This window comes from Seriola aureovittata, chromosome 3 (assembly GCF_021018895.1).
Source record: "Seriola aureovittata isolate HTS-2021-v1 ecotype China chromosome 3, ASM2101889v1, whole genome shotgun sequence".
Lineage (NCBI taxonomy): Eukaryota > Metazoa > Chordata > Actinopteri > Carangiformes > Carangidae > Seriola > Seriola aureovittata.
Window position 1 is genome coordinate 14957204 of NC_079366.1, and position 27512 is coordinate 14984715.

Here is a 27512-nt window from a genome sequence, read left to right on the forward strand (position 1 = left end):
ACGGCTAGCCTGCAGGCTCTGTTCAAATGTAGCAAAATTCACCTCCCAGCACCCTCTAAAGCTCAATATATAACATGTCATATATCATCTGTTTAATCCTTACCAAAGCCAAAACATGTAAAAACAAAATGTCAGTGTTATATAGAGGATTTTATGCTACACTATTCTTGTCGTCCGTCTGAGACTGTGGGGAATGTCTGCCCAGCCAAGAACTAGAGTATGAATGAAACAAGATGCACTGAACGTGGGAATTAGTGAACTTTAGAGGTGTTGCGAGGTGGATTTTGTTACCTTTGGACAGAGTTGAGCTGTTTCCCACGTTTCCTGGTTTTGTGCTAAGCTAAGCAAGCATTTTTTTGGCTGTAGCTTCATATTTACTGACATGAAAGTGGTATTGATCTTCTCATCTAAGTTTTGACAAGAAAATAAATAAGGATATTTTAAATATTTCAATACATTTTGATAAAGTTCGCACATACAGTGAAAGAGCAAAGAGAAAAGAATTGATGTCCACACCAAAGTGTATACCCATGCACATACACACACACACACACACACACACACACACACACACACACACATAAGCACAGCCAAAAGCTGATGGTGAGCTTGCACCTGAGGGCCCCTGACCCACATAGGGCCATGTGCAGGATGCGTCCCACTTTTCCACTTGACGGTGCATCATTAACCCTACTGCCTGAAGTTGCAATCTCTGCTCACCTGTGCTCACATCATTATTCATGTTGAGTACAGAAAGACACTGCTCACAGGCTACACACACACACACACACACACACACACACACACACACACACAAACACGCACACAAAGACAAAACACTAATACTATGCCTTCAGATTACTCAGGGCTTTTTCTCTCCTGTTCTGATTTTCATTTTCCCATAATTAAACGCACACATACACACTTACACACACTATACACAATACCACAGAAACACACACACCTGTGCACTCACAGAGGCCATGGTGTTTGCCAGTATCAAAGTGGTTTCCTGGGGTACTAAAGTGCACAGTGTCTACCATTTTAGCCACTGTGTTGCCTCAGCCTCTGACACACACAGTCCCTCCTTTTCTCTCTCTCTTGCTCTCTCTACATCTCTCTCTCTCTCTCTTGCTCTGTCTATATCTCTCTCTCTCTCTTGCTCTCTCTACATCTCTCTCCCTCTCTTGCTCTCTCTACATCTCTCTCTCTCTCTCTCTTGCTCTCTCTGCATCTCCCTCTCTCTCTTTTTCTCTCTATCTCATACACATGCTGACTCTCTTCTGCTTTCAGTCTCCGCTCTAGCTGTCTCATTCTCTTATTCCCTCTTCCTAATCTCAGTTTTTCCCCTCCTCCTCTTAGCCTTTTCTTTCTTTTTTCTCTCACACACAGACATACAGATACACATACACACACGCACACACACACACACACACACACACACACACACACACACACACACACACACACACACACACATACACACATATACACACATGCACACACACACATACTCCCTCTCTCCTCTCTCTTCCTCTCCTCGTATCCACCGGCAACTGTGCTGTGCAGCCTCGCTCTCCAAGCCAGTGGATCTCTTCACTTGACTAATTAGCCTTGAAGTGCTGTTGAAGATCATCATATTTAGCTTAGCGACCTAGCGGCAGAGTGCAGACAGATATAGACTAGGCTGGCTGGAGGCTGGGTGCCTGGCAGTGGGCAAGCTCTCTATCTCTCTCTATTCACACTCAGTGCCGCTGGCTTCTCAGTGGCGGAGCGGCAGAAGTGAGAGGTGGTTTTGCTTTGAAAGAGACGATAAGGGGAAAAGAGAAAGAAGCTGAGCTAAGACCACAACGAAACCACAGAATGGGAGTCCGCTGCAGGAGCAAATCCTCCTAGAGACGGAGGCTCTGAGGAGGCAGTGGTCACTGTGCAGCAGCACTGCGTGCAACATACAAAGAATTAAGGTAAGAGTTTTTCAAGCCAGTTACTGCCATGATTTTGTGTGTGTGTGTGTGTGTGTGTGTGTGTGTGTGTGTGTGTGTGTGTGTGTGTGTGGTGTGTGTGTGTGTGTGTGTGTGTGTGTGTGTGTGTGTGTGTGTGTGTGTGTGTGTGTGAGAGAGTGATTGCACATCTCTATTGTGCATCTCTATGACCCACATTGTTGAACCCGAGGTGCACAGCAGGAATTCGGTGCAGGATATTCTCTCTCTCTCTGTCTCTCACACACACCCACACACACACACAGGCATCAGCTGTGTGGCACCACTTGTTGGTCTGACATTCAAGTTGACATCTAATGAATACTGCAATAATGGTCACTAGCATGTGTACTTGTGTGTGTGTGTGTGTATGTGAATGAGTCTGCACAGACAGGTGTGTAAACATCAGCAACAGTCTCTTTAAATGTGTGTGTGTGTGTGTGTGCCACAGAGATAGTGAGTGGGTCTTTTGTTTGTGCGGGTGCCAGTGCGAGCTTTAAGAATGCACATCATAGAGAGCGACATGGACAGCAACATAAGAGACAATCAGTCACGCTAGCCTCATGGCTGATTGCCTCCCGCTGCTTTGGAAGATGGGTGAATAAAAAACCCAAATACTGTAAATACAGCAGACAACCTTCTCTCCCTGTGTGTGTGTGTGTGTGTGTGTGTGTGTGTGTGTGTGTGTGTGTGTGTGTGTGTGTGTGTGTGTGTGTGTGTGTGTGTGTGTGTGTGTGTGTGTGTAGTGTGTGTGTGTGTGTGAGAGAGAAGACAATCCATTTATCTTCTGCTGCAACTTGTAAAACCTTCTCTCTCTATACTTAGGTTCAGTGAATGCTCTTACACCAGTCGAAGCCTTTAAAGCTGTTGCTGAGGCTCGCCTATAGTAGAAGCTTATATTAACATTGGTATAGTGGGATGATAGTGGGGTAGTGTTTCCCATGAGGCAGGCTGGCAGAAGTGGGGAAAGAGGGGTGAAAACAAGTATGAATAATTAACACACTTTAACACAGTGAATGTAGTACTGTACTGCTCTGTGTGTTTGTGTGTTTGTGTGTGTGTGTACGTCACTCATCTCAACATTGCACGGTGCATTCATAGAAATACACACGTGCAAATAGACATTGTGGCAAGATTTCTAAAAGAAATTCTTGGACATTTTTAACCATTTGTGGCCATAAACAAGTCGAATGCGAAGCTATAAATAGAGGTGTGTGATGATAAATCTGTGACGTGGAAGAGAAACTGCCAAGAGGGACGCCATTACCAGATAATGGAAGTTCAAGTTTATAGCACCTGGGGTGATTTTATAGAAATTATAATTCCTAATCTCCAAATCCTGGATTCAAGGGACCATTATTCTGTAGCTGTGCAACACAGGCAGCTGCATTCCTGGTGCGTAGGCTGCTTTAAAAATTGTACACACATTTTAAAAGGATTTGAACATTTGAGGATTGAGTCTCAGCTTGTTGCTGGTTCAGAAGTCTGGTGCACTTCGATAACATGCATGTATGAGCTAAAATTTCCTCTTAGATTAAACTGTACCAGATGAGAGAAGATCTAAGTGAATTCAAGTTTCTGGGGGTATTACATCTTTAATGCTTTAGTTATTAATGCATATACTGTGGCGCTCTTTAAAACATTTTCCAACAATAGTTAATAGAATCTTTTCCTGCTCTCCTCACATGCATATATACACTTCTTCATCATGAACGACAAGATGGTGATTTTTTTTTTGTGTGTGTTTGTATAAACAGGAATGAATTATTCAACTTTTCCTTACATACCTTCTTTATTCTAATCATTGTTTCATGATATTGTTGATAGGTATTCAGGTGTACTGTGAAGGCACGGACACATTCCAACCTTGTGAAGTGGCATCCTCCCTTCTCACCCTTAACGACCATTGATTGGGGAAAGGGCTGACAAGGCAGCAGAGATTTGCCCTCAGCCATAAAGTCAGTGAGATAATTGTTGTCGAGGAGATGGGGGGGTTAAGCTCGATATCTGAGAGGAAAACCGATTGCTGTTTGAGTGAATAAAATTATATTGAAGATTGCAGAAGGCTTTTGCTTGATGATTGATAACATCATGATTTCAAAGTTTGCATTTGCTGTTTGATTCAAAGAGTATCTGTACTTGAATGACTTTTTGAGGCACTCCAAAACTTAAAAAGGCAGACTCTGACTTTATTTAGCATGAGTGCAGTCATTTGCATGTCATAAATCCCCAAGCATCTCATAAGCTGGCCTTTCTGCTCTAACTTCCCTCTCCATCTTTTCCCCTGTTTCCTCATGCTCTCACTTTCGGGACTGGAGCTATTTTTCCTTCAACTTCTACCTGTTACCCCCCCACCACCACCACCACCACCAAATCACTATTATTTCCCATTGCTGAGTCTGCTGGCTTTCACCCCACCCTGTTTACTTCTGAAGAGTCTCCAAATGTCTGCATCATGACTTTGCCTCTCTCTTATCTCTTTCTGTCAGGCTTTTGTTTTTGATCATCGCTCCTCTGTTTCCACTCTACTTCTCCTCCTTTCAACCTCATCCCCTTCTCCTCATTTCTTTAGATTTGTGTGTGTGTGTGTGTGTGTGTGTGTGTGTGTGTGTGTGTGTGTGTGTGTGTGTGTGTGTGTGTGTGTGTGTGTGTGTGTGTGTGTGTGTGTGTGTGTACGTGTCTGTGTCTGTGTACCTGTGTATGTGCATTTTTGATGCCTCATACAGATTGTGTCTTTGTGGGCACCTCTGCACATGGGTGAGTGAGTTTGTGTGTGTGTGTTTATGGATAAGTCTAGCCTACTGTAGGTGTCTGTTTTAATAATAAAAAGAAGCGTTTGTTTCTTTTTCTGATGATATATAATAAAAGAACTCATTCATTTTTCAGACATTATTATTGGTAAAATTGCCACACTGATGCACGGGCGCTATCGTCAGGGTTGCAGGTTCGTGGTTTATTAATGGATGGATGGCACATTATGAACTTCAGGTGTAAAGCGGACTCGCTATGATTGAAAATCTTCACTAGTGGGACACATCATGTTTCTATTATTCACTGTGAAGGTTTGATCTCACACAAGTAGTGCCACGTAGATGAATCTCTGACAAAAGCATCATTGAGCTCATCGGTTGTTAGTGAGTGAAGCTTTGTTTTCTCTCTCAGACAGAGACACTCAACTCTATCACAGGATGGACGTTTCTGAAAAACGTTTGTTGAATTATGGTTTTAAATGTTCAATGCCAACATATTATTATTATAATTATTCATTCCTATGGCAACTACACCATAGTTAAAGTGTGGTTAAGGTTATGCAACTAAAATACTTGGATATAATTTGGAAAAATCTCTTATTACAGTGTTGAAGAGGTGTTGAGATCTTTAAGTAAAATTCAAATCAAAATATACCTAAAGTACCAAAAGTAAAAGTATTCGTTATACAGAATGTCCTATTTCAGACAAATGTATTACTGCATTATAAGTACTGATGACGATCATTTTACTGTTGTAGTTGGTAAAGATGAGACTACATTATATACTGCTGGGTAACTTTATCATTAATAAATGTAACTGTACATTATCATTTATAAGTTGATTATATTTTGTGTTGATACTTTAAATCTATAATTAGTAAGTACAGCTGTCAATGGAGTAAAAAGAACAATATTTCCCCATAGTGAAGTAGAACTGTAAAGTAGCGTAACATGAAAACAGTAGTACAAGTACCTCTAAACTGGACTACAGTTCAGTGCTTGAGCAAATGTACTTAGTTACATCCCATACTGATTAATAGCAAAGTTAATTCTATAAGACAGGAAGAGAATTCCAGTCTTAAATTCAATGTGTTAATCGGCCTGAATGTTGGCACTGGAAGTAAATCGCACAGTCGACTCATCGCCTGTGCTGCTGTGCATCACCTGAGAGATAGGAGCAGCCAATAGCATATTTTGAGGGAAATATTCCAAATTACCAAAACACACAGGTACTCACCTTTCGGGTGAAAAAAAAAACAATTGTTGGCTGTGACTCTTCAGACTAATAAGTCTCTCACTAAGGTCTTCTCTGAGCCAGGCACTGAATATAAATAGACCATTATTTACACTCTCCTATCACCTGGAACTCAGAGGACTGTTTAGTGACTCATTGTTGTCTCAAAGTTGAGACTAACAAATCAAGGTGCCAGTCAGGTCTCTTTCTTTGCAAAAAAGCCAAACCAATTGTTATCTACAGCCAGACCTACAGGTTGACTTGAGAAGAGATTGAAGTTGTCTCAGTACATGTATAAGATCGAAATCTCCTGAATTTTAGTGCCTCTGCTTTATTTCTAGTAGATGCTGAGGTTTCTTAGTAAACTTCAGCATCACCTAGACGGCTCCCATAGTGTCAGCAAAGCTGGCTCTACACCACACATAACAAATCAAATGTAGTAGACAGAAGTTTTACAATGACCTTTGAACCCACAGATGATTGACAGTCGGCTATCAGCACAGAGGAGGGCGATGGGGAACCTTCCCGGAGACCGAGGCCAGCAGAAGACGAGCACCTACATCGTGCCCTGCTTCCTCTTTGTGGAGGTAAGTGTTTGGACATATATTGTTCAATAAAGAGCAATATACAGCACCGAGGACTTGACTCACATCTGAGAATTTTGAGCCTGATCTGACCTGAACATTGAAAGTATTTTCAAAGTGTTTTTTTTTTTTTGACCTGAAGGCAATATTTGTTATATTTGGCTCAACTCTACCCGGCTCTAAGGAAAAAAAATCTGAGGCTTTCATGCGCTGATAATGTGGACTACGTTGAGTGGCATTTGCTGTGTATATGCAGCATGGTTTCATATGAAAGTGTTCAGAAATGGAGAGCTAGCAGTGTACTCTGTGTGTGTCGGAAGTTTGAGAAACCTCTGGGAACTTGAAGTCACGCTGAGCAAACGGATGGACAAATGCAAGCACATTTAACAGTGGTCTGCCTGTGAATGTTCTCCCACAGCTTTTCTTCCATTTCTCCCACATCTCTTTCGTCAATCATTTCCCATGTTTCTCACCGCAGATTAACAACAATGGGTGTCAGTTGGGAAACTGCATCAATTAGCAGGCTCTGTTTTCAATTCACTGACTCCCAAAAGAAGCGATTGATTTGATTAAATTGTCACAATTGGGTAATTACCTCCAGTCCATGACTCACTTAGTGATAACATTCAGCAGGAGGGTGAGGGGAACTATTGCTAAGGTATTCTAGCAACAAGGGGCCTCTCCGATGAACTTTTTGCTCATAACCTCCTGAATTTCTCTCCTCTCTCTTCTACTCTTCCCACGACTCTTCTCCTCCCTGTAATCCCTACATGACCTGGTGGAGCGCTCATGGCTTCAGCTTCATTTCATAATTAATTGGCCTAATTAAGAACGGAAACCCAATTAGCCCGTGCCACCGCTAACACGCTCCAAGCCTGCAGGTCATCAGAGCTACAGCAACGATAGCTGAATGAGCTGAACGAGTTGGTTTTGAATTCAGCCCTTAAATGTGATGTTGCTTTCGTATATATTTAAGGTTGGTGGCTTGTTGAGTCAAATGGTGGCAAAGAAAGTTGACTGGATAAGTCAGAACTTCAGGTTTTGCAATAGTAGATATTAGCCAACAGGCAAACAAGAGAACTGAGGATAGATATGGACGTTTTTTTTTTTTCTGTCCCACCTGCCAAGACAAACTTAGACAAACACAGATCTTGTGAAAGATTGGTCTCATTCAAAAAAATTCTTGGGCAAAGTGTTTTCAGCAAACTACATGTTTCTTCAGCACGCCTGCATTAGCACCCAACCCCTTCCACTGAATTTCCTCAAGGATTTTCTCCAACCTTGTTCTTCTTCTCCTTCTTTGTTCTCATTCACACATTCACAACATCCTCTTGAGATCATACAATAGCCTTTTCATCCTCGCTTTGTGCCACATCCAACACGTGAATCCTACACTCTTTCCACACAACAATACTCTTCAACACACCGCTATTACCGCTGCATCTCTTTATAGCACAAATATCCCACAATCCCTGCAGGTTTACGCACGGTCTTAAGCTTGCTTTTATTTCCTTTCATTGTGCTTCGGTATTGGCTCATTCTCAGCATCCTCATGAGGACTTGTTATAATGATTTTCCAGCTTTCTAATTTTTTTCATAGTACGTCTATAATATCTCTAGGCTTATATCTGTCAGTGGTGCTCCTCCCCTCTTCCAGTATTCTCTTTGACGATCTCTTGAGTACTGCCCAGTCACTCTCTTCATGTAGATCCTCCACATCACTCCTCTCCAGCACTTATTCCCTTGAGTAATTACATCTTTTGCGCCATGGATCTCTCCATTATTCCCCTTTACTTCTAAAGCTTTATCTCTCCCTCCCACTCAAAAGTCTGTCTGCTATTGCAAGGACCTCCATTCTCCTCATTTCTCCTCAATACTTCTCCCCATCTTCATGTTTCCTCATGTGTCTGCAACATTTCTTCTCCTGTATTTTTGTTCCTCCTCGTTTCCATTCACCCCCTCCACCCTTTTGTTCCTTCTCCAGGAAAGTAGACCTTGTCCTTAGAAGACCTTGCTCACCTCATATCACAGACTGGAAGGTAGCATGAACATCCTCCGGCCTTGGGAAGGCGTTTCTTCCCGTTTTGTCACCTCAATCAAATCTTCCTCCAGGTGCTGTGCCTGTTGTTTTTATTTGCTCAAACACAATCAGAGGTGGGATGATGAGAATCTGTTTTGACTTTAATCACTATATATGCACCTGAATGAATCTGTGTGCTTTGCAGTAGTTTAATAAAGGGCATTTTTAATTCCACCCCCCCTCTGCTATGTTCATACCGAGACAGCTTGCTGTAGCATAGCTCCCCCCGGAGGGCACTCACTCCTTTGTTGTTACATTAGCATCTCATTACCCATTTCTTTTCAATTGAAACGCCCAGTCTTATTCCTCTTCCTCTCTTGTGATCTTGTTTCCGATTCCTTCTCTCTTTCCCTCTTTTGTCCTCACAATCCAAATCTCTGTCTCTCACTGTCTGTCGCTCTCTCTGCTTCCTCTTCCTTTATCTGTGTGACAATGGCCCTCTCCCTCTGTCCCGCTGTCAGTTCACTGCTCCTCTTTATGTCAAGACTTTTCTACCATCTCTAACTTTGATTACTGTATCCGTCTTTCCCTCTGTTCGCACTTTCTATGTTTTCTTCCCTCTTGTCTATTGTAGTCAGCGTTTTCTTCTTACGCCAGATTAAATGTGAAAATGATTTCATACGTTTTTACTTTTAGCAGCGCGGGATGAAACCAACATAATGGAAAGCAGATAAGTCTTTCTTTCTCTCCTCTCTTTAACTCTGCATCTTTCACTCCCCTCTCTTGTTTTCACTCCCTGCTGCTGTTGCTGCCGTCATGCTGTTAAACCACACAAGAGACTACTCTGGGGCCTAACAGAGGCACTGCTTCAAAGGCCCCTCTTTAAAAAGTCATTTTGATACAACTGATTCCTGACTCGCTTTAGACACTGGTGGGTGGGAGGAGGGCTGTGAGTTGGTGTGATCTAGGCCAGGCGAGCCTACTGTGAAAATCTGTACTGACGCCGAGTTACAAAATACTCCGAGTGACTAAAAGTGGACTCCTTGAGTGGATCTCACTGAGTGTACAACTTGCATTAATAGTAGTGTGGGCTCAACTCTACCAATGGTAAGATGTGATAATAATTACAGTTAACTCTTGGTGGATGTACTGTAGCTGCCAATAAGTGGCACCCAGCCTTTGCAGTGTGTATCCAGGCTCTCCAGCTTTGCTGTTCAGCCCCGACTGCCAGCTCAGAGCAGCTTCCTCTTCTCCGTTCCTTCCTCATGCCTCGTTGGCTGCATCCTCCTGTGGCACAGCGAGTTCTGTAAAGTAAACAGACTGCTGAGCATCAGACCACGTAATATTTCAGGTCTATGGCCTGTGCTGTCTCTGATGATACTCTAAGGTGTTGGTTCGTGTCTGCTTGCATCTCTCATTTCCTAGCTTCCCTGTAGATGCCCCAGTTTGTGCCTGCACAGTAATTTCTGCCTAATCAGTAATATTTCTCTTTTGACTTTTTTTGAATCATGTAAAAACTCTGAGGTTTCTCTCTAATTTGCAAGAGCAAATAAGTTTTAGATGAAATTTAAATTCTGCCCCAACTACATTTTCTATCAACATACTGACTAGACACTGTCGTCATCTGGCAAGTCCCAAAATGTTAATATTGAATGTGTATTCAAAACATTCACTAATACATTTGTTTTAACTGCAAAATCCATTCTTGCAAAACAACATTTGCATGTAGCATCTAAAACAAGATTAAACTGTTTTATGGTTATGTTTAGGTAGTTGATTAAAGGGGAACTCCAATAAATTTTACACAAAATTGTCAAGTCACTTGAGTCAGCGTCGGTTATAGCTGAAGATGAAAAAGACAAACCTCTTCAGACCACACCTCAGCTTCTCTTGAGGCTAGCAGCTCAAGACTGCACAATGCACAAGGATCAGTTTTGGTCCCTTTTTTGTGGCTGGTCCAGCCCTACAAACACAAATGTCGCTGACTGACTGAGTGATCAAGTTACACCACTGGTCAGCCAAATTCTATGAGTCTGATTGATAAGGTTACACCAATAGTTGGCCGGCCAAGTGTTTGAGTTTCCCCATCCGTTGTTGCTCTTTCAAAATGATTTGGCACAAACAAGCAGTGTTGACAACTTAGCGTCTTTGTTGCTAGATTTACTGACTTTTCATCAGTATCATGGATCATTTTACAAGTAAATACAGTTGAAATCACATCACAGCTGTTGTCTTTAACTGATGTGTTGGTGATTTTGTCAGACGATGTAGCAGTTATACAATCAGAATTTCAGCAGTGCAGAGCAGCAGCTTGGAAATTGCATTCAAGTGACTGCTGGTTAACATTTCAGTCACTGTTTCTTCTTTCTGACAACAGAAAGAGAAAAACATGTAAATGAGGACAGGTTCACTGCGAACCCCAGTCTCCAGTGTTAAAATCCCACACTTTCCCACATAGTTTTTCATCCGGAAAATCGTTGCCACTGAACATATTCCAACAAGGCAATTACATTTCCAACACCACGTTCTTGGCAAAATGATTATATAAACTTAAAAGGGGGTTGCTCCTAATGGTTACAGACCAAACTTCTGTTTTGTTTCATCTGTCTTTTTGCTGATCGTAGGGCTTTTCAGTGCTTCATTTGGCTGCCAAGTGCATTGACTTCAGGAAACAATTACCTTGCTTGTTGACAGGATATGTGTTTATGTGTGTGTGTGCGGACGGCCTCTGGCATCTTTCACTGGTTTTGGTTTTGGTGTGAAAACAGCACAGCAGCATAGGTTGCTCCAATAATGAATAGCATCCTAAATGCATCAGGCCCACAGTCTTCCTCTCAGCATGTTCTTACTTGATCCATACTCCCTGCTGGGTTTGACACTGTCTGAGTACATCTTCTACCTTCAGGTAACACATTCCTTGCATGTGTTTACTCTTTTCTACAGATCTTTTGTTCCACTTTTTTACTTGTGCCAAGACCAAGACCCCTCGACCAGACTGTACTCACAATTTCTCCATTAGTGCTCCTTTTCATATTAACTCCAGATTTTCTTTTCAGAGCAAGATTATTCTGTTAGCCTAAATTGTGATGTAGAAGCAGCCCAACTTCTCATACAGCAGCCCTTTAAGCTATTTCCTAATATGCAACTAATGATTATTTTCAACTTCTCTTTAACCTCTTTATGAGCAATTTATACACCATCACCGTCATTATTACCACATGAGAGAATCAGCAAAGGTACGTGAGAACATGATTTAGTTTTCATCACATCCCTGAACTCATTACCTTTTACTGGAATGTCTTGTTGATTCATTCTCTGGTGTTAGTTTTCATGCTCATTTTCGAAAAATGCTCACACACATTCTTTTCGTGAGCCGTGTCCTTCTTCAACACACACACACACACACACACACACACACACACACACACACACACACACACACACACACACAAAGACGCAGTCTCACTCTCATATTATTCTCCTCTTACTTTTCCCCTCATTATCTCTCAGACTCCATGAATAGCACCTGCCCGCCTGTCTGCTGCACTGGGATTTCTCAGCACTCTGGGTGGATGTTTGAAACACTTGTTAGCTGGCTGCTTCCCACCTGTTATCACTTTGTGGAGGGAAGGGTGGATGAGAGACCCTGTATATCACAGTATACTGTAGTTTCATATCATATACAAATATTGAATACAGTAGCCTATCTAGGCTGCAGCGCTGAGGACACATTATTTTATCTAAAATAGGAATATAAGATCCATGGTGGAGTAAGCCTCTAAAATAAAATTGCTTATGTAAGATGTAATCTTGTCACTCGCTCTTGCTTCCTTATGAGCTGTGTGTGATTATAGGATTCAGAAATATGTATGCTGTATGTTGAGGTCAGATAAATGCTTAAATTGTAACAGATGACTCTAATACAGGACAGATTATATCTAAGTTAAACTTGTTAGTGAAATTATTGCTGCAAAAAAGATGCAATCATCTTTATTTCTGAAAACATAAGTAATATACTGTATTTCAGACAATATTTTATTTTTAAAAAATTAATACATGCTAATACTTGTTTATAAATGTAAGTAGAGAGCTTTGGAATAAAAACCTTTAATTGCACTGCAGGGTTTTATTCAGGGAACATGTTTGTGTGTGTGAGCCTGCATCTGCTTTTATTCTTCGCTGTTTGTAAGATGCGGGGGCATGTGTGCTTGAGGACTGGGGATTTTGTAGAATTATGCGATTGTTCTTTGGTGTGTTGCAGCGAACATTTAAATGTGCTATTCATGGCTCAGTAGTCCACTGGCCAAGGAAGCTCTGCATGTATCTGTCTGCCATAAAGAGAGGGAGAAGTGAAAGGAAGGAAAGATGAGTGAGGGGAGACAGGGAGTGAAGCCAATACTGTAGATACAGTGTGTGTGTAAGAAGAGCAGATATAAAGACTTTTGACAGTGATGATGATTGAGAGACATGGGAGGAAATGCAGCGAGAAAGGGGGAAGACATGCGTGGGTTTGAAAATGATTGAGGAAAGATGGTTTTTTTTGACAGGAAGAAAAAAACTGATGAATTTAAGATAAACAAAGCATGGTGATAAAATACACCCAGTAATCAGACAAACAAAAGAGCTGGAAGACGAGAGAGGGAGAAGCGGGGAGTGCATGTGGGTGCCCAAAAGATGAATGCCTGCTTTGATCCTCTTCCTTTCCCTTGTTCCCTCTTTGTGTTTTACCTTTTTCTCCACTTCACCCTCTTCAGACTCTCATACATCCTCATTTACTCTCTTTCACCTCCTCTCCCTTGTTGTTTTCTCTCTGCTGCCTCTCTCAGTTTTATTTCCCAGTGACACCCTCGGCTTTGCCGTGCCGTATTCTGTGATATACTAAAGTCTCATTAACGGTTTTATACGTCTGTTTATCTTCTTCCACTTTCCCTCCGCTGCTTCTCCCAGTCCTGTCTTTAAGGCTCTACACCCCTCTGGCTTGTCCACTGTTTTCTACCACTCGGCTCATCAAACTTACACTTGTCATGCTTGGTGTGTTGTAATACAATCCAGTGGCACCAGGCGGCAGTCAAGCCCATTCATTTGCTTGTTATCCATGTTGATTCTATGATTTGCCTCAATTAGTATTTTTGTCTTTTTTCCCCTCAAACATTTACATGTAATTTATGTAGATGAGCCTGTGTGAGAGGAGGATGGTGTGTGTATGAGTGTGCTCCTTTTGTAGAGCGGTTTGTGTCACTATGTGTTTTTGTGATATAAAATCGGACCTTGGCTGAATATCAGAGATGAGATTTAGCTGCTGTGAAAAATTGACTGGCTTTAATCACGTGACCCAGTGATTATGTGAGCTCTTCAGGAGACCAAAAAGGAGGAGAGGTGTACCAGCCTCATCTTGTGCTAATTTGGGGCTGAACACTGCGAGAATAGTAACTCTGTGAAGTCATCTGAAATTAACATTGTACGATTAACGATGCCAGTATTTCATTAAGAGGGGTTTATTTTGTCATTCTGTTGTGACAATATGTTTTTTAATTTGTCTATTGATTTGAGGTGATAAATGACACCCTTTAAAAACAGATGTGCCATTGAGAAAAATATGGTGGCAAGAATTATGTTACAATTACGCTTCATTGGATTCATTTGTTCAATCTAATTCAATCCAATACAACAGCCCCGCCATTATGTCTACCTTTACAGAGCTCATAATAATCAGTTTTTGTTAAGATTGTAGGAAATTCAGTTGTGGGGGTTGGGGATATTAGAAACATCTCTGAATATAACACATTAGCCTAGAGTACAACAGCACCACTAACTATGACCTCAGTGCTAATTCATGTACTTTGACTGACAACTTTATGACAGTTTCAACAAAAATCCTTAATCCTTAATTAAGTGTGTAGACTTTATCTGGAAAGCAAAGGTCTATATGTATGTTGAGATTTGGTATTTTACCACTCAGTTTTAAACGAGACTGTTTATCTGCCGCGAAGAAGAAATGTGTTGGTGGTGTTCAGTGTTACATCTTGTTTTCCATTGTCTTTTTTACATGGAGTAAATGGTAAGATAAAAAAAACAGAAATTTAGTTTATAGATATGCATGATGCACCGAGACCAAGTTTGCTGTTAACATATGAAACTTAAAATGAAAATTAGCCATTTACTTGGAAAAAGCCTGGGAGATGAGAAACAAGACAAAAGCTAGTATATGGCTGGACCGTGTCGTATTTGCATTCTGCCTAGTGTCAGCTGGTTTCAGTCCTTTATCTGTTTGTTTCTCTCTTACTCTCTGTGGTCATAATTACATCATTGTATTTCATGTTTCAGGTATGGTATAAGTGATGTTGAAACTAAACAGCGGTTCAAGTTATTTGTCACATGCCAAGTTACAATGTACAGCAAGCAAAGCAGTGAAATGAGAGTTCCCATTCCTGAATTCCAATTTACATTTTTTTCCGTTTCTGTTGTTAGACAACGGAACAAGTATGAAATAGTGACTGAAATGCAGCCCATTAAGACTACATGTTAACCAGCAGTCACTTCCAAGCCATTTTCCAAGCTGCTGCTCTATACTGCTAAAATCCTGATTTTATAACCACGACATCATCTGACAAAATCACCATACACATAAATGGAAGGCAATGGCTGTGCTTTGATTCTGGCTGTAAATGATCACTCTTTGATTGTAAAATGATCACATCAGAGAACAAGTTAGAAGCTCTTTCTCGTCAGCTGCCAGTTGAATGAGACACATAGAGAGGTGTGCTCGCAGAGGAAAAACCTGGCCTCATACTCACCGGGCGATAATGGTGACTCTCTTCTAAAAAAAAGAAAAAAAAAAGAAAAAGGCTTAAGTTTGTCCAAAAAGTCACCTGGTGTTTTTTTGAAGAAAAATCAACAAAAAAACAAAAAAACTGTCACTGAAAGGGTCTGAAAAGTTGGTTAATCAAGTCACTAAAGGCGGGTCTAATGGTGTAACCTCATCAGTCAGTCAGCAACACTTTTTGTGTTACATTATTGTATGCTTTTGTTTGATAGTGGTGTCTTTTAACTCCATGTGGTATGGGCCAAATATTTGTCATGATAAGGCAATAAAACACACAAATGTAACTAACCAAAAAGAATTTATATTAGTAAAAAATTTAAAATATGTGCTGCTTTTTGTGTGCAGGGACATACGGCACCCACCAAAGGATAGAAAAAAATGCATCCTCAAATGTGCACTCGTAAAACTGCTCAGCTTCCTGCTCAGTAGGACTCATTTATTACATATTCATGCTCGTCATACTATGGTACTCAATCACAAACATATCAGACATTTTGAGAGCGAAGCAAAGCAGCATGTCTCCAGTCCATCCTGAGCAGTGTGACATTCGTCCTCTCCCAGCAGGGTGCTGTCATCTCAACACCAGCCTCCATCCAGACATTCTCACCCTCTGTAAACATGTTTGACTTTATCAGTTGACTTTTGTGCCATCTGGCCACTCCGCACAGGCCAAGAGTAGACATGCACCACTTATGTTTTTGGCCCCAGGAGACATTAGCAATGCCCACATCTATTTTCAACACCCTTTTTCCTCCCCGTGACACATTATTATTGTCACATTTTATTTTCCTCATTTCTGGTTAAAAGACTTTTAAGGGCAGGAGATTTTCCTCTGTTTCTGTCACATCAGTGCCATATTAGTCTCTTTGATTTTCTCGCTTTTACTCTCTTTGAAGTGTATGAGGTATGAGCATTAAGCCGTAATTACATGGCCTGATAAGTCTTGTTAGTTTACTGGGGCAACCAGAAAGGGGTCATCATCTTAAATCTGCTGTATTTTTATAAACTCTGCTTTCATCCTGTGGCTAAATTTATGCTGACAGATTTTAGTAGCTAAATCAGATGGGGATTCAGCCCTCATTTGTCATTCCTGTCAGTGAAATCACCCCCAAATATTGAAGCAGTGAGATGGCAATACTAAATCTGTGTGGCTCATAATAAAAAAAAAAGAACGACCTATTTCTACCTGTGCTGTGATATTTTGTGTTATACATATATATTTACTTGGTTAAAACCTCAAAGACACTGTGTACACTTGATTATAGTCAGTGTAAACCACCTTTGCTTCCTTTAGCAGAAGAAAAATGTGAGACTGTAATATTGGTCTCTTATTTTTCAGACTTGTGTTGAATGTTTACAAGTCTGTTCATGTTTGAGTGGGAGTTTGTGATCCGTGAGCCTTTGAAACCTCATTGTATATTGTGCCTTCAGAAATGCACAGAAGCTTCAATTTCTCTATTCTTGAAAAGTATTCTTCCGAAGATAACATTTTTCAAACAAATATGTGGGCAGAAGCTATTCTTTTTTGATACTGTTGGACTGGTGTATGAAAAAAGGAAAATATAACAGCGTCTGATCCGCGTAAAGATGAAGAGAGAGACAGGGTTGGTGTTTGGGTTGGGTTGGTTGGCAAAGTGTTATATGATATTGAGAAATGTCCTTTTCTATAATTTCACAAGAACTGATGAACCAGATATATTGCTTACACCAGTGAACCATTCCAGTTGATAATTTCCACATTCAGAGAAAGAGACGACAGCATTGTCATTCCCACTTGTTCGTGAACTACTTGCAGATGCAGCAGACACAGGCAACATGAGCCTCCCAGTGGAGTTTTGGCCTCTTGACAAATGTTAGTATTCAGAGGCTGTGAACATCTTTAGTTCATAGATTATATATAATAGGAGAATGCTTAGTAAATGGCCTATATTTGAAGATCAGCTGTAGCCTCGCACATGTACTGTATATTAGAGATGTGTGCTATTAGTCGACTGAATGATTAAACGTTGCTACCCTCGCAAGCTGGCACCAGAAACACCAATCCCAGCTGACGTTGGGCGAGGGCAGGGTACACCCCCGACAGGTCGCCAGTCTATCACAGGGCTGACATATAGAGATAATCAACCATTCACACCTATGTGGTACTTTAGAGTCGCCAATTAACCTAATGCGCATGTCTTTGGACTGTGGGAGGAAGCCGGAGCACCCAGAAAGGCCGGTTAACGGTTGCATCTAAAATGTTACACAGCCACCCGCTGCTAGACGGCAGCAACTCCTCTCCCTACACTAATGCCCCGATGTTGTAAACCAGCAAGGTGGAAAGTGGTTGGGCAGTATTTTGATCTAGAAAATGAAAATAAGATTGTATGCAAGCTGTGTCAGAATAAAACACGCATATAGCCACTTGACTGGAGCAATGTGTAACCACTTTCAGCACTGACATGTGAACGTTAACCTGCTAACCTGCATGCAGTACTTTTTCAGAATTCTTTTGGACTGGTCAACTAGTCTAAATTAAAATTTCAGTTTAATTGACAGGGAGATTAATTGTTAGGAACATTCCCATTTTCTATAGCACATGAATAAATGAAACACAGCATGAGCCAGAGAGACTTACCACAGTCACATCACATGATAATCAGTTAGGTGAAGCTTGGGCCAGTGTGGGCTTGACTGCCGGGAGCAGCTGTCTATGGTATCATACTGACGACACTGAGTGACAGAGCTTCTCATCTATATAGACTTGAGTATGAAAACAATATGTGGACAATGATTCGAAGTTACACCCAGCCTCAGACTGGAGTGTTGATCATCAGTGGCATTAGCAGTACCAGGACCCAGCCACATAAGTCATTTGATTTAGCGCTAAAATGAAGAGATATCGCCTAATAGAGCTGTAACATTCAGTGTTAGCGGACCCCTTTCCAACTAGTATTTTCCTCACATTGGAGGGTGTCTTTTCATTTGGAAAGATGGCATTACTAGTTTCATAAAATGCCCCAAAACGACAAACCAGAGAAGGAAATCAGATATCGTTATTATAGAGTGACAAAGTTTGCACAGGAGGACGTCGAGGTGCTTGGATGAGTCAACCAAAACACCGGATTTTAGCGACAACAAAGAGACAACTGTTTGTTTCCTCTTTCCAACTGACAGTCAACCTTGTTTTTTTTTAGTTTTTTTTTAGTTTTTAATCAAGACCACAATCATTCTATAACCTAAATCATGTGTTTATTACCGTAACCGTGACGACATAGGTCCCCCTTAAAGATGAAAGTCATTTTAAACCAAACCACAATCTTTCTCTTAACCTAACCAAATCTTACCCGTAGCGTGGCATTAGAACAAGAAATAAAAGCTTTGATATGTTCCTCCTGCAAGTACATCCTCAAAAATAGAAATATGCTCGTTTTTGTTTGCTTAGACAGTTTGAAAGCCCCTTTCAAGCCGCCCCGCTAGTTAAATGAGGTCTGAATGATAAAAAAGGAAAGAGACTGATGGAGTCAGGCAATTTGCGGATCAACGAGGTGAACAGTCCTCTAAGTGGAGGCGACAGACTGATGCTATAACATTGGCTTAAAGAGCAGGGGCTTCTGAGGTCAAGAAGCAGAAATTCATTTGCAAACTATTTCTCATTTGGGAAATAGTTTTGAGAAATAATTGTGTGTGAAATTCAAAAATGTGTTTACTCTCTTTGTGAGTTACAAACACCTTAAGGAGGCTGCCATGTGATGATGGCGAGTACACAGCGTATGTAAGAGACGACTCTTGTGACAGAATGATATTGACCTGTCTGCACCCTCCATGACCCTCCTGCAGCTTATTTTGTCAGTAGTTTCATACTGTACATGCTCGCGACGGTTTAGAAATCATTTTTATGCAAATTAATATTCCAAGGTGACTTGTGCTGGATGTGTCAGTGAGTTAATTAGGAACCATCAACTTGAAGTTGCTTTGACCTTTGTGAATATTTAGACAAACTGGCTGTGGCTGCAGAGTGCACAGGAAGTTGGTAATTTTTTGGTGTGGGAGATGTCACAGATGAGCTCTGAGCCGTTATTTGATTGGAGGCTGTATTTCCTGTTTGTATTAATGAGAAGTTAGAAGACTGTATTTACTGAAAGTTTGTGTTTTTTAGTCATACTGGAGAAAAAAAAGTCATGTCATAATCTTAACTCATAATGAACGGAAAGTGTTGTCGACTATAACTCCTGTTTTCTCATGTATTATTCTGCAGTCATGGCTGTAGAAGCTCTCAGACTGACAGTGCAATCAATAAGCGCAGCCAATTTTAATGCGCATGTAGTGTAAAAGTCGATGCGAGATGACATGTGTAATCTCCCAGGGAGGGTTTTTCTGCAGTTGTCTTCAAATGTTTGTTTAAACTTTGATAGGTGTTTGTGGCCCTCCCTCGCTCTCTTCCTCCCACCTCTCCACACCTCCCTCCCTCGCTCCCTCCCTCAAGCCTTCTGTAGCTCAGCGAGAGCAGAGGAACCGATGATGGAAAGCAATGTTCACCATGGCGTGCCTGTGTCAGAGTTCCTCCTCAGACATGGGAATGCAACCACATACTCATACACACTCTGAACGCGGAAACACACTCGCACACCCACTCACGCACAACACACAAAGCAAGCTCATGTAGATGGAAACAAACATGGAAAAACACGGAGGAACAAGCCGCTTGATATTCTTGGACTATATATAAACTACAGGCTGGAGGTGTATGTATGATTTGCCAGCATGTGCGGATATGTGTGTGCATGGACTGATTATGTGTGTGTGTGTTTTGTGTCCCTCATGATTTTGCTCACGGCCTCAGGTTGTCACTGAATACATCGTCCCCTCAGTATGATGCTCTCATCACTGGGGACCCTTGGTGTAAAGACTATGAGGCCTCACACATCCAGACTAGAGTAGATAAGGTTTGTGCATTGCCATGGGAACATACAGATCTATTACTTGATTTTGCATATCGGGAATCATCCACAGAATTTCAACAACTATAAAGGAAACTGGAAAAGGAAACTCGCAGAACAGCAGATCTGACAGTAGAGCGGAGCATATAATGTAATGAGCTTGAATTAGGTCACCCCCTCTCTCTCTTTTTCTCTCTCTCTCTCTCTCGGCCATGTTCATTGTCACTCTTCAGTATGTAATAAAGCTGAATAGTGTTACGTCTAACAAGTCTCCCCCTCTCCTCCCTCCCTAAGCATTAGACCAAGTGGGTACTCTGTCACTTTGCTGAAGAGGATAAACATGTTGGAGGAGGTTTTCACTGTGGTTTGTCACTTGTTCAGCCATTTTTCCACTGTGATACTTTTCCCGTTTACTGCTGTAAAGCACAAAGAGGATTTTGTATCAAATCCAATTTTGCATTAATGAAAATAAAATCGGCACAAACACAGATGACATATTAACAGCTGTGAACATCGCATTACACCACTGTGACAGTATTGCTTTTTTTTACTGGTTCGTTACTTCCTCGTAATTTCATTAAAGTTTCCTGTTGTTTAGTTCTAATTACAAGAAAAGTGAAGGCATACTTCGATTAGTTGTGTTGAGTTTATTATTGAGGTTATTTCTGATGAATTTCCATGACAGAAATTGCTCTATTGAATATTTATTCCTCATTCATTTATTTTGGAAACTTTATCCTTCATTTACCGTATGCTGGATTGTATGTTTGTTTGTAGACACATTTTACATCATCATCCTCATTAAGAGATTATTTGGAAATGAATTGGAAATAAATAAAGAATTAACCAACACAACAAACTGTACATAGGCCACAATTTTTTTTTTACGTTTTGATGAAAATGTTTAGTCAACTAAAACAACTTTGGTTTTGGTTGTCGCTGAAGTTACATTTCAAATTAAAAATTAAAGGAACAGTTCCACATTTTTAGAAATGAGCTCATTCGCTTCGGGCTGAAAGTTATGTAGGTACAGTAATGTACTGACCTCTGGGATTCCTGTCACCATGGTGAGGTTCCTTGGCAACTGGGCGACTCTAGGAAGTCACTGCATCCAGCTGCTGGTCATCAAGAAATACACTGTTTCACAAATCAGGGGCAGCATCCTTTCAAAGGCTGCATTTGAATACCGACTTCGTCCGGCAGCGGAACTAGGCTGTCCCATTTTGAAGGCTCCGTCAAATGCGGCCAAGAAAAGCAGCCTTTTTTTTCTTGGGCAACGAAGGCTCCAACGGGTGGATTCTTCGTGGCCCAATGTATCCCGAGATTCGCTGCGCTTTGTTAATGAAAATAATATGGCAGCAAACAACATCAACAGAGAGCCTGAGGATTACACTTTTAAATGTCAGTATCGGGTTTCAGAAAAAATGTAATGTGTTATCAAGGTTACTAGGCGTCAGGAGCTGCGCTTTGCGATGCGACGGTAAGGGTGGGCACAGCTGGTGACGCAAAGCGAAAATTCTCCACAGGCAAGACCTTCTCATTTCAGTTCAGCCTTCGTGGTCTACGACAGAAATGAAGGGCCACACCTTTGTGTACCACGTCCTCTGAGGGATGCGGCCCATGAATTGGGACACAGCCATGGATACAGAATGTAACGCCCTTTTGACACAACTTGATGTCTTCACGTTTTGGTTTGTGTATAAAATTAACAAAAAAAAAAATATAACATGTTTTTTAGGTGTTTTTTTTGTTTGTTTTTTAAAAATTTGGACAGAGTTAAATAAACTTTAGCTCCTGTTTGCAGTCCATATGCTAAGCTTAGCTAAGCGACTTCTGGCTCTAGCTTGGTATAGCTAAAGCTTAAATGTGAGAGTGGACCTTCTCTAACTCTTCTCTAACTTCTGGCAAGAAAGTGAATAAATGAATTTCCCAAAATGTCAAATCATTCCTTTAAAGCTTCACTCCCAATGGTTTGAATTGTGAGAACCTGATTAATGGTATTTTAAGCTCTATGTACAAACCCCTCCATCATCCCCAAACACCCTGTTTTGATCCATCTAGCATTATTCTCATTGTCGAAGTGTAATATTTAATCACCCAGATTTCTGCTCCCTGGAACTCATTTGTCTGTTGATGATGATTACTGATTGATGAAATGATTGTTGAGTCTAGAATTGCTCACCTTTGGAAATACAACACAATATACTGGGAAAACTAGTAACAAAAGGAAACAAGTTGAATGAATTAATATCATCAAGAATTGCATGATTCTTATTAGTTTTCTAATGTGTAAATCAACAAAAATGTAAAAGAAGTTTTCAGTTACAGATTTAGGGAAGCTTACTGTACAGTTGTACATTTTTTTTTTTATCTTTAGGGAACTTGGCAAAGGAGTTAGTGTGCTGTTTATTGGAGTATAAATGAATAATTAGCACGAGTGCATCTGTCTCATCTGTGCAGAATAACATGCTTTCTTTGATGTTTGCTATGTTTATCACCCCCTTTCCCGCCCCTGCTCTCAATCTCTCTCTCTCTCTCACACACACACATTCTGTTATGAATTTCTAATGCATCTTTATTATTTATTTTTAAACGGTTATGAAGGTCATATTTTATGCTTCATGGCTTGTGCTTTGCATACAGCTGGTAATTCAAATGGCTGAATGGTACTAACTTAAGTTATGCAGAGAGTCACACATATATAATTCCTCTCTTCCTACCTTCTGCTCCTCTAAGTGATGTTTTCTTCTTTTTTTTATCTGTCTTGCCACCTCTTGTGTTCTCCACTACTCTGCTCTTTTTCACCCCATATGCACCCCCCCCATCCCCACTCTCTCTCTCCCATCCTTGTTCAGTTCTGCTTCTTTTCCTCCACACATCGTTATTTTGTTTGATCGGTTTGTTTCTTTACCCTCCCACTATGCATACTGACACCGCTGAAGGGATCCCTCTCTCGCTCTGTATCTCTGTCATTGCTCTCTCTTTCCCCCTCTCTATCTGTCTTTCTCCTTATTTGTCTCCCTCCGTCTCTATCTCTACCTCCCTCCCTCCTTCCTTCCCTCCCCCCTCCCTCTCCCTCTCCCTCTCATCCTCTTCTCTCACTATCTCTCCACGCACACTTGATTCATTTTACACATTACGGAAGCATCCATCATTTTGCTCTGTGAAGGAAAAATCTCTCTCTCTTTTTTTTTTTATCCGTGACAACATTTTCCACTTTCTTTTTTTTCTTTTCTTTTTTTTTTTGCGGCTGTCTTTTCTCTCTCAACCCCTGCACTCTTCTGTGGATGCAATCCTAAAGCTGGAACCAATATGTTTTATTTCCAGCTGGTCATCATGGCAGGGACCGTTCTGTTGGCGTACTACTTTGAGTACACGGACACGTTCCCCGTGCACATCCAGGGCTTCTTCTGCTTCGACAAAGCCTACTCCAAGCCGTACCCAGGACCAGAGGACAACAGCAAGGCGCCGCCCGTCCTCGTCTACTCCCTCGTCACCGCCATCCCCACTGTGACGGTGAGTCTGTGTTCAACTTGTAAAATAAATAAATAAAGGTTCTTCCACAGGTGCTCATCACGCACATTCGCACACACACACACACATCTCACATGAAAAGAAATGAAAATCACCTACATGCATGCACACGCGATCGACTCAAAACATGTGAGACACACACAGACACACACATGGGGAGTTCCTCCTCATCTACACGTGGTGTTTGTGGATTGAAAGAGGGGAGAGAGGTGTGTAGGTGTGTATCCTCGTGGTCTCACTGCACTGTTTGTGTGGATGCGTTCTCTGGCATAACCATGGCAACGGGGCACTATATTTGTCCTCCATAGAGCAGTCAGAGATAGCTACAGTGTAGAGAGAGCCTGTCCTTATTTCAAGACTGCACAGCATTAGAACAGAGTAAAACATCAGGTCTGAATGGCTTCCCTTATTCATGCACAAGAAGAGGCACAGTTTCATTATCGCCACCGTCACTCCTCATCCAAGACTTAAAAATGCATATGGAAGCATCTTTAATAATTAAACATCTATATCGAATTATAATTTGTAGGTCATGAATTCTAGGCAGAATGCACATTGATGCAGCGAATCCGACCTCACTATTCAACTACTTTATTTTTGCCATTCATTGTGGTAACCCATGCATTTACACTAGCACTAAATCAGTTTTAAATGAGTATTGAAAGGGACAGTAATTGTTGTTATTAGTCTAGAATAAACTGAATTCCATTACAGCTGCCATAATTTCTTGTCGGTACAGTGGGACATTATTAATAATGAAACATAGCTTCACATCCTCATCAAAGCTCTGTCTCCATGACTGTCTGTCTTGTCCCCCAGGGCTTGTCTCTTTGATGTCCCATAGTTAAGTGGTGTTACGACATGGCTGCCTCTGAGCCACATATTATGGCAGCGTGCGTGTGCACACACACGTATACACGCACACGTATACACAAACACACACACACACACACACACACACACACCTAGGTACAGGCAGTCCTGGGTCATTTGCTGCTGTAGAGACAAAACTACCCCATTCCCCTCATCTATTACCCAATGACAATATAGATCTTTTTTACTCCTGTGTTGACAAGCATTATTGATAAAAGCAGCTACAATATTAGCATATTTGTAGATGATGTTTAGGGTGTTATTCTGAGATGTGTCTGTCAATATGGGTGATTTTGGATTACATTTTTGGACCACAGTTTGTGCTTGAAAGATTCACGTATCAATGTTTTTTTTTCTTTCTAGACCACATACGACTGATGCACTTTGTATGTGTTTGTTTGTATTTATTCTGTTTGCTGGTTTAGAGCCTAACATGCAGTAGAATGGACGGAGGCTGCAGGCACCAGGGTATGTTGAGCTGAGCAGAGTGGGAGCGGAGTGGCGTGATTTTGCCTGGAGTGTGAAGCGGCTTTTTTGAAAGTCAGAGCATCTGTGTTCTCTCTCGCTCCAAGATACTGCTCCATCCCACGGGCCTCTGTTCAGATACAATAAAGAGGCAGATATTCATCTCACTTTTCTCTCAAATTTGCCTCAGACTTTTAGCCACAAACAGAAATTGGACGAGTTCTTCGACTGACACTACAGACGTTTGCTGTCACAACATATATCGACTTTTTGTGTGTGTTTGCATTGTGTCTGTGTGTGTGTGTGTGTGTGTGTGTGTGTGTGTGTGTGTGTGTGTGACAGCTGAAACAGATTTTTAAACTTATCAGAAATTCTGCAGGTTTCTCTTATTTTTCCCCCAGCCCCTCTCTCTTTTTGCTGCTGTCTCCTTGTATAATGATGTGTAGGCAGACAACTATCTACCTGCAGCTTCTTAAAACATTTATTTTCAAAGGTGCTCTAGACATTTAGTGTTTGTACTTCCATTCAGTGGCAGTCAAGCACCAAAAGTCATTCTTTCATTAGACCCACGGTGCCTGGTAAACACTTATGTCCAAACTTCACCCCACCAATTCATAGTGCAGACAGGCTTTATGTTATCCTAACCAGAGACACCCCAGATGACATCACCAGGGTTACTTTCATACACTTGACAAAACTCCTTCCAGTGCCACAGAGGACATTATACGACTGTTTCCACAGAGTCCCTGTGACAAGTGAAATCAGTGGTGACCCTGTGAGCGTCTTTGCCTCAGTTTTAACCATCTTTAAGTGAATCAGTTAATTCTTTGTAGAGAATGCTGTGACCGCAAAGTTCACAAAACTGCTGCCCTGCCCCTACCTACCTAAGTTTACGGCATAAAGAGCACATTACACAGGTGTAGAGCTTTGTTCCTGAGTCACTGAGAGCTGTTGACCCCAAAGTACAAAATCAACAAAACAATTTGTTTACACACAAAATGAAGTGAGACATCGTCACAGGCATCACTCTGGATGCTGCTGCCATCTTTGCTGGAATCTCGAACATCATCTCAAAGATACCCTGTGGAGTTTTTTTTACCTCTGGTAGGACTATGGAGCTTTTTTATTTATTTATTTATTTTTTGAGTGGTTCCCTGTTTTGTTTGTCTCGTTCATGTGGATGACATGATACACAGTCCTTTCATACTATTTCACTGATCTACAAGTGGCAATGTGCCGACAAAGGCAGGGAAGAAGAAGACTGCTAGCCAGAAAACATGGATGTAAACTATGTAGGATTTAAGATACTTGAAACTTTGGCTTTGCAAATGTTTATGGTTATAGAAATATACTCACCACATTTGTTAGACCCCAAGGATACACTCTGTGCGTTTTTGGTATCAGTAACACAGTTAATAAAACCTTTTTTCAGTATTTAGATTCGTTCAAGTCATATCAGGGTTATATGACCACTTGTTATCACATGACTGAAGTCTGGTGCTTCGGTCATTTGATGACACAAAATTCATTTTCTGGAGAAGTAGGTAGTGGAACACAGTTCCAGCAATAGCTGTGTGTAAGTAAGTGTGATTATCACATTCACCAATGCAACAGTTTATGATTTTCATAGGTATCAGAAAAGGCCAAAAAAATTGGATTTTAATGTAATTGTGTTTAGGCTCATTAAAACAGAACCCACCATGTCCCTTTGGTCTCATGAAAAATCTGTGCTGAAAGTGACATTGTTGAAAAGTAGCGGTGATCGCTTTCATGAAACTGCAGGGCTTGAACAACTCATGCCACAGCGGAGCACAGTCGAGTATTGATGTGGTAACTAGATGAAAATAAGAGCAGAATGTGTGTGTGCGTGTGTGTGTGTGTGTGTGTGTGTGAGTGTGTGAGTGTGTGTGTGTGTGTGTGTGTGTGTGTGTGTGTGTGTGTGTGTGTGTGTGTGTGTGTGTGTGTGTGTGTGAAGAGGAAAAGAGAACGGAAGTGAGAGGTTGAGTGAAATAGAAGCACTTGTGTGGTGCTTGGCAAAAATGCTGTAAGTTTTAGTGCATCAGTGAAGGTAAGTGTGTGGGTGGATGACGCCGCACATCTTTTCCTCCAACGCCACTGAAAACAGGTTCTGTAAGTGGGAGTCCGTGTGTGTGTGTGTATGTGTGTGTGTCTGTGTGTTGTGTGCGTGTATGTGTGTGACTAGTGCTGGTATCTGAGTACTAGTCAGAGTGGCTACAGGCAGTCTCTATGAATCTGTAGCTAATTCCACACACACACACACACAAGCCTATATACATAGCCTATATACAATGCATGCACCACACCAGACAC

At 41.2% G+C, this 27512-nt stretch overlaps 1 protein-coding gene across 3 annotated transcripts in view; it reads left to right on the top strand.

Moving 5' to 3' along the window:
- Nucleotides 1-27512, top strand: part of LOC130162977 (phospholipid phosphatase-related protein type 5-like) — a 52936-nt gene that overhangs the window by 5515 nt on the left and 19909 nt on the right. Inside the window, exons 1-3 of one of the 3 annotated variants that reach the window (XM_056366914.1) lie at nt 1246-1964; nt 6440-6550; nt 23637-23825. In XM_056366914.1, coding sequence (XP_056222889.1) covers nt 6440-6550; nt 23637-23825 — 300 coding nt within the window. In that variant the 5' untranslated portion in view covers nt 1246-1964. Of the gene's footprint in view, nt 1-1245; nt 1965-6439; nt 6551-23636; nt 23826-27512 lie in introns of those variants that run through there. The other 2 variants (XM_056366931.1, XM_056366922.1) reach the window with 2 other exon arrangements.